Raw genomic sequence first — 9,058 nt, 5'->3', positions numbered from 1 at the left:
CCTACAACAGGGAAAACCAGAGAGAGCTGTTGAAAAAGAACATGAGAGTTTGCAAAGGCAATCAGGATGGAGGAAAAAAGAAGGGACACATGGATCAGTTTTATAAACATCGGGCATCTTCCAGAAAAATAAGTAAGATACTTTATCAAAATCAATCTTGAGGAGCAGATCTTCTTGATGAATTTCTCCAGCCCACTAGATAGTTTTCAAGCTTAATTTTTTTGTGGTTAATGCCTCTGCAGGAGTTTTCAATGCCCTTTGCTGAATCCAAACTTTCTTGGGTGTGTTGAGAATGCTTTGGGCATACGAGAATGGCTGGAATCTAATGGTCACCAGTAGAACTGAGTTCCCTCTGCGAACCTGAATTTTTTGTTTGCATTCCCGGAAGCATTAGCCTGCTCGCATACCCCACCCTGCCAATACCAAAATCCAAACAAGATTTAGTTTTTCATTTATGTTTTTCAGGCCAAGTTTTATCCGAGTATCTTTTCTTAGCTTCCTCTGTTCAGGTAAGAGGCTACATCACATCCTGTGATTTTATGCTCCGTAATTTCCTTTCTTTTAATGGTTTGTTTGCAGCGTTCAAACACTTGATTTAGGCTTTCTATTTTTTAACCTCTTTTGAATGGTTTGTAAATATATTTTAATGATCTTCACTTATCTTTTAATGATGTGATTCCTTTTTCAATGCAGTGGCTATTGACGGTTTTGACTTTGGCTTTGGTTTTTCATATCAGATACTATATCAGGTATTCCAGTGATCTCAGACCTTCAAGATTCAGGGTTTCCAGTTTGACACGTGCATTTTTGTTGAGAAAATTAAGATGTTCAAGATATGAAAGATCTATCAATGTGTTTAATTCTAAGCAAAATTGCATGCATAGTTTTTCCAGTGATCTCAGGCCTTCAGGATTCACGGCTTCCTGCTTGATGCACCCATTTATGTTGAGATATTTTAGATGTTCAAGATTTGAAATGTCTGTCAATGTCTTTAATTCTAAGCAATATTCTGGATTTGTGTTGATTTATATGTGCAGTGGCAATGTCTATCCGCTTGCGATTGTTGCACATCCATCAGAACCTAATCATTTTGCCATTGGGTTGACTGGGCGTTGTCTCAACACCAGCTTGTAGAAGTTCTTCCATGTTCACATTGTCACCCTACAGCAGGGAAAACCAGAGAGAGCTGTTGAAAAGGAACATGAGAGTTTGCAAAGGCAAACAGGATGGAGGAAAAAAGAAGGGACACATGGATCAGTTTTATAAACATCGGGCATCTTCCAGAAAAATAAGTAAGATACTTCTGTCCTAGGAAGTTCACAGATTTATATTATGTAAGAACAAGAAACCAAAGACAAAGTTGCAAACTTATGATTTTCTTGGGTTAAAAGTTCATGTGTATAATCATTGGTGTGTATGCATTAGCAGCTTGTAGTTGAGCTTTCTGATACGGATTTATTATATAGACAACAAGGCTCCATTTTTATATCACCCAGAAGACACAAAAGATATAAATCAGTAACAAAGGAGGCCAATTAAAAATCTCTGTAACCCAATTAATTGTGTAAAATGAAGAATTGAAAATCGTATCATAACTCCAATATATGGAAGATGTGAGGAAGCAGTTCGATCATAAAAAACAGAAAAAAATAAAGACTGAATACAATATCTTGCTACTAACTATTAACATCTGTGGATAACATAGCATCCAGAGTAAATAACATTCATACTGATCATAAAGACATGATACACAACTCCTTTACAATGAAGAAATAACAATGATTTGATTAAAAGAAAACAACATTAGAAAAGTCCAGATTTTCATAAGCATATAGCAGTAGGTTACGGTTAGATTACTGTGAGATCATCCCCAAGGCATTTGAATGTCTCCCTACTTAATAGTCTTTTTTTTCTTCTTGTTTTCACTTTTCGCTGTTTGACTCCTATGCTCAGTCACTGCAGCTAGATATGTTCAACAGAGGCATCCCAGGGCAATATATCAAATTTGACTTATCCTCCATAACAGGTATTAGGCTCAAAACATTCTGCAAAATAAAATCAGATTATATCTATTACAGCTTCAGGCAGAACCTTTTTTGCGCTATTTTTGACACGTGGAACTACCTAAATCACGATTTCTTAATGCATTTGATTCATCTGATCTCAGATTCAAATGGAAAAGGTAAACCACTCATAAGATAAATTATATCAATCAAGTGAGAATGAATAGAAATTATATAAATAAACTGTATGTCGCATTCAAACTACAATCTTATATTGCATGCTGAAACTCATTCTCTTCCTCTTAGTCTTAAGAGAAACTACTCTGAGGAACAAGCATAAAGTAATTAGACAACGAAATCTCCCCACATACAACTGTAAACAGTGCATGCCCAAACCAATACTAATGACTGTCAATTATCACAACAACACTGGTTTAGAGGTTTCCTTGGAGTGTATAGCATAAAACCCATTTTCCAGCGCCTACTTCAGAAGAATCAATCACAGCTCAAATAATAGAGCAAATCAATTGACACAACTGACTATAGAGGAAAAGTTTTTTAAGGTGTTGAACCACATCTCGTAAGATTAGTACTTGGCAAACATGGCTTTTACCGGTATCAGAATTGACCAAATCTCTGGTTAGAAACTCATTGGCAGTAGAACCCACTTCCTTAACTCTCCACAACATATTCTCTGATTGCCCTTCTTTGTACCAGAAAGCCAGAGGACCATCCACGAACTAGCCGGGTAGTATAAGGTTGACTAATACTTTTGTGAACCTTGGTACTATTGAGGTGGCAATGCTGTATTCAAAAACGTATCTGATCCGTAGTCCCTTCTTTGAGCCATGTGATTATCCAAGGCATTTGAAGTCATGAATCTAATGCCTCTGCTTTCATTATTTTCGGACATGGAAGATTTAATCAACAACTTTGCCCAGTAACCATTTACTAAATTCCAGAAAGTGACTTCCTTACACAAAACTTCTAAACCTAATCTTTTAGATTTGAATGAATTTCAGCACATTTTACACACATTGGAAAAGATATTCATCCATATGCATTCTTAAAATCTCAAATCTGTTTTACAATTTTTACAGAGAAGATATGCACCAATTTCTTAGTTTACCCAAACTAGGTCCTGAAGAATACCATATTACCATCTCCCAAAAGATTTTATACCCAAAGTTCCTGCTACTGCGCTGCCTCATAGAATGCACAATGTCTCCAAAGCATAAGAGTCTTGGTTCTCTTTGACAATGAAATCTATCCAAATATTTAATGAAAGACTTCCATACCCAAACTAATAACAATAGCTTCCATTTTCACAGCCTCAGAAAGACAGTAGAGAGGTTGTTTTAATGCCTAGTGAATGTGGTATTGCCCTCAACCGTGATAAAGGCTCCCACAATATCAAACATTGCTCAATTAGTAAACAAAAAGAATGGAAAAATCACTGAAACAGTAAACAACTTTTCTGGCACTTCACTCATCATCATCCCTCATCAGGGATGAAAAGAAAGCATAAATGATTTATTGAGATTGAGAAACACTGATTGATACCATCGACAAATTTTATTTAAGGTGTAAAATCGTTGCAGTCATGTTCGTCTATGAATGATCATTTTGGAGATGATAATTTTGATGTTTTGTATTCAGAAATTCATAACGCATTGAACTCCAAAAACAAAAAAAACCATCAAAGAAAATCCATCACTTTTCCTAAACTTTCTTGACAATTCTCCGGGGGTGCAGACGTTAGGGATAGTCTCTCCAATTTGATTGCAATCTCCTCAATATCCGCCCCTATTTCCCTTGTATTGTCTTCAGGCGTATCAGTCATTAAACTGATAGCTTCATTCCTTTTCCAACCAGCCACAACTTTTCTGATTTATAATCAAAGGCAGCAAATTTAAAAATTTCACGCAGGCTTTACAAGGGGACTATACATCTATTATTAGTGACAACCTTTTTAAAGGATTTACGCTACAAATGATTCAACAGCAGTTTAATACACTTTCATTCTAATACAATTGTGCCTTAATACCAACGGACAACCCCCTATGGATGTATGCAATAGCGGGTCAGCGTTTAGAGTTCACACTCGGCCATCATAATTAAATAATAGAACTGTCTGCCGCAGACAGACTAGGCACACATTAATCTACTGCAGCAACGCTCTTTTGAGCCCGCACTTGTAAGTTCAACCGGCCACCACACGTAGTTGAGAGCCCTCTCTGCGCAAACAGCTAGGAACCACTAATGAAAACCACCCAGAATAATGAAACAAACTCCGTATTCGACCAAACAGAATAATGAAACAATCACGTATATACAACATATAAGGTTTTACCATCGCCAAGATGCCTTAATACACAGGTAATTATATATCACATGCAATCAATCACGCATGTTAGGAGCTGCGGAGATTCTTCAACTTTCTGGTGTATTTACTTCTTTTGTTACTGCTGCCACTGGTGCCTTTCCCTCAGCTGGAGCAACAATTGCATTCCTCTGTTTTGTTTCTGCATTCTCTGGGCACTCAAAAGCTCTATGTCCCAGCTTATTGCATCTGTAACATTTTATTTCTCTGCCTCCTCCTCTGAATCTCAGAAAAATTATTTGTGATGAGTCATATTATGATTTACATCTTCAAGAAATACTTCGTATCCTTTTTCAAGAAATACTTTGTATCCTTTTTCCAATTATTTTGGCTGTGGCATCGCATGGGCTGTGTTGTGGTTACTCTCCGATGCCCTGTCATTGCGTTTTAGTGGTTGTTCTCTCTAATCTCGATGTTATTAATTGGTTGAAAAGGCAAAGACCAGTTGTGGGCAGCTTCTTGGCTATTCACAAGTTAATCTGATCTTAGTACTTTTATATCAATACAAATATGAGGTCTCCGTTTGCTTTTAAAAATAAGAAATTGTTATGGTGCAACCAATGAATATATGGTATCGTTTGTTGCTTGCAGTCCTGTCTACTGTGCTAGACATCACGAACACTCCAGATGATTCTCAAGTTATTTTAAAGGTACGCTATCTCATAAAAAAATATTATCCAGTGCTTATGACGGTAGGTGGTAACATAAGTCTTGTCATAGATGTTCAATCCAGCTTTAAGAATTATGATGAATATAATCCAATTATTTTGGCTGTGGCATCGCATGGGCCGTGTGGTGGTTACTCTCCGATGCCCTGTCATTGCGTTTTAGTGGTTGTTCTCTCTAATCTGGATGTCATTAATTGGTTGAAAAGGCAAAGACCAGTTGTGGGCAGCTTCTTGGCTATTCACAAGTTCATCTGATCTTAGTACTTTTATATCAATACAAATATGAGGTCTCCGTTTGCTTTTAAAAATAAGAAATTGTTATGATGCAACCAATGACTATATGGTATCGTTTGTTGCTTGTAGTCCTACCTACTGTGCTAGACATCACGAACACTCCAGATGATTCTCAAGTTATTTTAAAGGTACGCTATCTCATAAAAAATATTATCCAGTGCTTATGACGGTATGTGGTAACATAAGTATTGTCATAGATGTTCGATCCAGCTTTAAGAATTATGATGAATATAATCCAATCTTGCAGCATCCAGACCTATGGATAGTTATGTTTGGTTCGACAGTAAATTTTAATATATGTTTTTTTTATGGAAACAGGGAATTTCCACAGACCGTATTCTTAATTTATGTCGATTATTAGCTGTGAATGTGGGGACATGCCATCTGACCAACTATTCTTTATCCCATGAGGTAAGAAAATCAGTAGTTCAGAAGCTCATTAAATAATGGGGTTGTTTGACACGCTGGTGGATTGCAATTGACTGGTTCTGTTCAAGATATCATGTGGTATGACCCTACTTGCATTACAACACAGGTGTTCGTGTCAAGATAGAAATAGCTATGTACAGTGAAACTGGTTCTATTATTAGTTTGTAAAGCTTAAGTGTGACCATGGCAACATTGGCCATCTTAGTTTTCTTGAAGTATCCATGACTTGGTAAAAACTTGAATTATACCAGGTTCGTGGCAACAAGTTGAGGGATTCATCAGATGTTGCAACCTTGAAGCCCTGTGCCCTTACTCTTGTAGAAGGTAACCAATAACTCTGCTCCCCCATCTGAACAAGTCAAGGGAGATAGCTAGAAATTTTGTCTTGCCTTTCTTTAAAATATAAATGTTTTTATCTTGAGTATGCATATTCCTATGGTTTTAGCCGTGTATTGAGAACATATATTATTGAGAGCATCGCTGACTAGTCCCTAATAAATAGATCCCCAATCTCTGATAAAATTCTTCCGTTCGCATAATTTTTAAGTTTGTTTATAGGTATCCAGGGTTCAAATGCTTTTCAAACAATGGAGAAAATGGTTACATCGTTTTAAGAAAGAGTTCGTGGTGAGGTCTTAGTTATGACTGAGTGCCCCTAGATTATCTGTGGGAAGAAGAAATTACAAAAATCTTTTCTATATGCAGGGGAAGTAGGGATATTTCACAAATTCCCTCCCCCAAAAATATATAGAGTTAAAAATTAATAGATCGGATCTCTGAAATTGCAGGTAAAGGTAGCAATCCCGAGTGGAATGAGCAATTTGTTTTCATTGTAGCCGACGGGGTTGCTGAACTCACCTTAAAAATAATGGACAACGATAGTGGAAACGCGGATGACTTCGTTGGGGAAGCAAGGTGCAGATGAGTCTCCAGCATTATGATCTCAGTCATTTTTTCAGATCCTACAGTCTTTCATCGTTTTTCAATATTTCTGTTTTCTGATCATATATCTTTATATTTCTGATTGTGGTGCACAACATTCCCTTGGAGGGAGTATTCATGGAAGGAAGCCTACCCCCGACTTCCTACAATGTTGTCCTTCCAGACCAGAACTACTGTGGGGAGATAAAAGTTGGCCTCACATTCACTATTAAGGTAGATTCTATATATGCAGAGGCTCTTTATATCAGAAACATTTTTTTGCATGGTAATAGGATGGATTCATATTAGCTCTGGATATTGACCAATCACTATAAATTTCATTTTCAAATTTTGTTTTACAGATGTAAGAAGATAATCTCAATAAAAAGTTTAAACTTATTCCTTCTAGATCTTTTAAAGTTAAATATCTTTTTAGAATTTAATGGATTTAAGGATATAAAGGATCTATGGATATAAAGGATGTATTGTAGATTTTGAGAATATTCAAGATATATGAATAATAGAATTTGAAAATCTTAGGGAGCAATACAAAGTTTAAACTTTAAAGTTAAATACTTTTCTAGAATTTCATGGATCCATGAATATGGTAGGTTTTGAGTATATTCAAGATCCATGAATATTGTAGAATATGAGAATCTTAGAGAGATTACAAATAAGATTAAGGTGAAACAGGTGCAGATTCTATCATATTCTCAAATTCTAAAATATTCCCAGAATTTATTATCAAATTAATTTAGATTCCATAACCCTAACATGTAATTGTGTTTTTTCATATAAATTCCCATCAAATTACTTCAATCCTATGAACTTAAATATGTTTTTTCATATTATGGTGATTGGAAATTGCAGGAAGAAGAAGATTGCTGTGAGGAAGCAGCAACGGAGGAGGTCGGAGGGTGGAAAGAAAGCTCCTACTGACCATTCCTTTCAATTGTTATGTTCAGTAGGTCAGATAACATAGAAAACCTTCAAAGAAATCGAATGTACTGTCGCATCAAACGCAAGAAATTCTGAAATAGTGTTTATTGGGAGTATATCATTCTGAAATAATGTTTATTGGGAATATATCTGCATCTTTCCTCGCCTATGACTCTCTTTTAGTGTCGCATCTAACACATAAATTCTGAAATAGTGTATCCACATCGTTCCTGGACTATGACACTTTTTGTGTGGTTTGATGTTTATCTTTTCTACCAATCATTGAAACTCTTAATGGAAACGTTATGATTTCTCTAGAGACTATACAAAATGGATTTCCACACTTTATGCCTTACGGTGTTTTCTTTGCAACATCTGGTGCAAATGCTAGTTATGAGTTTTGGTCGAGTGATTCCTTCCCGATTGAACTTCCGTGACCAAGGTAGAAATTTCAATCCTTAGCATTAGAGAATTTTGATGACTTTTGGAGTTCTAGTGACTTTTGATCATTTTAAAAACGTGGGAAAAGTTTGAGCTGTATTAGAGGTAAAATCACCAAATTCCATGCTTTCTGGCTACCCATTTGTTGACAAGTGACTTGTACACGATTATTATGAATGTTTGATGCCCATGAAATTTATATGTGAAACTGAAACTTTAGCTACATTAAAAATGATACTTTGCACTAGATTGAGCCTAGAGGTTCATTCTCTAACCCAGTGTGAAGACTATGTGTAAATATCTTTGTCTCTCTTAAAATCAAAACCAAAATAAAAATAAAATATTCTCTAAATAGAAAAGCAATGTCAACTATAATAAAAAAGGAAAAAAATGCTATGCATCTTTAATTAGTTGTTCATATGACCTAATTGAGTCCATAGGCTCATTCTAGTGTCGAGTATGAGGGATGTGTATGTCTTTTGTCAAGTCTGTTCCCTTTAAAATAAAAATAAAAATAAAAAATAAAAATTATGTTGTAAATAGAAAAATAATGTTGGCTATAATAAAAAAAATGAATATGTTGTAAGGTAATTAGAAGTGAAAAAAAAATGTCAGTAACATGTTTAAATCTTATATTTTTCAAAATTATTTGAACAAGAGATTTAAATAAACTATTTTAGGATCTATGTTAACTAATTTATGTTGAGATCAACTTCATATATATCTATATATAGAAAAAATTGTAAATTTTTTTTTTTTTTTTTAATGCTGTATATAAAAAATATTCAATGTGGGTTATCAATAAAATATTTTAATACGAATTGATATTGACATATACTTAAAAATACATTAATAATAAAAAACCCTTTTAATTTGGATGTACATGTTATGTAAAATATTTTAATGACAATTATGTATATATCATGAATAAATTAAGCTTTTATGATTAAAACGTTTATTTGGTCTTATATGTAGGCTAT

At 34.9% G+C, this 9,058-nt stretch overlaps 1 protein-coding gene and 1 long non-coding RNA gene across 3 annotated transcripts; both read left to right on the top strand.

Moving 5' to 3' along the window:
* The first annotated feature begins 690 nt into the window (after nt 1-690).
* On the top strand, nt 691-5,037 carry LOC149208495 (uncharacterized). The gene is made up of 3 exons (XR_016252130.1): nt 691-749; nt 1,038-1,292; nt 4,978-5,037. It is a non-coding gene; the product is annotated as an uncharacterized LOC149208495 (long non-coding RNA).
* A 380-nt stretch (nt 5,038-5,417) lies between these two features.
* LOC149208494 (elicitor-responsive protein 3-like) lies at nt 5,418-7,856 on the top strand. Of its 2 annotated transcripts, XM_089394082.1 has the most exons (4): nt 5,418-5,476; nt 5,667-5,759; nt 6,566-6,932; nt 7,569-7,856. In XM_089394082.1, exons 3-4 carry the CDS (start codon nt 6,837-6,839, stop codon nt 7,635-7,637), a joined length of 165 nt encoding a protein of 54 aa, XP_089250208.1. In that variant the 5' UTR covers nt 5,418-5,476; nt 5,667-5,759; nt 6,566-6,836; the 3' UTR covers nt 7,638-7,856. The 2 variants fall into 2 exon arrangements, with proteins under 2 accessions (XP_089250208.1, XP_089250209.1); XM_089394083.1 differs by lacking the exons at nt 5,418-5,476; nt 5,667-5,759 and adding an exon at nt 6,045-6,101.
* Nucleotides 7,857-9,058: the final 1,202 nt, after the last annotated feature.

This window comes from Pinus tabuliformis, chromosome 1_2, assembly GCF_031772625.1.
Source record: "Pinus tabuliformis cultivar Carrire ecotype Pingquan chromosome 1_2, CPIR1, whole genome shotgun sequence".
Lineage (NCBI taxonomy): Eukaryota > Viridiplantae > Streptophyta > Pinopsida > Pinales > Pinaceae > Pinus > Pinus tabuliformis.
The sequence above is the reverse complement of the archived record's forward strand: the minus strand, read 5'-3'. Positions and strand labels throughout refer to the sequence as shown.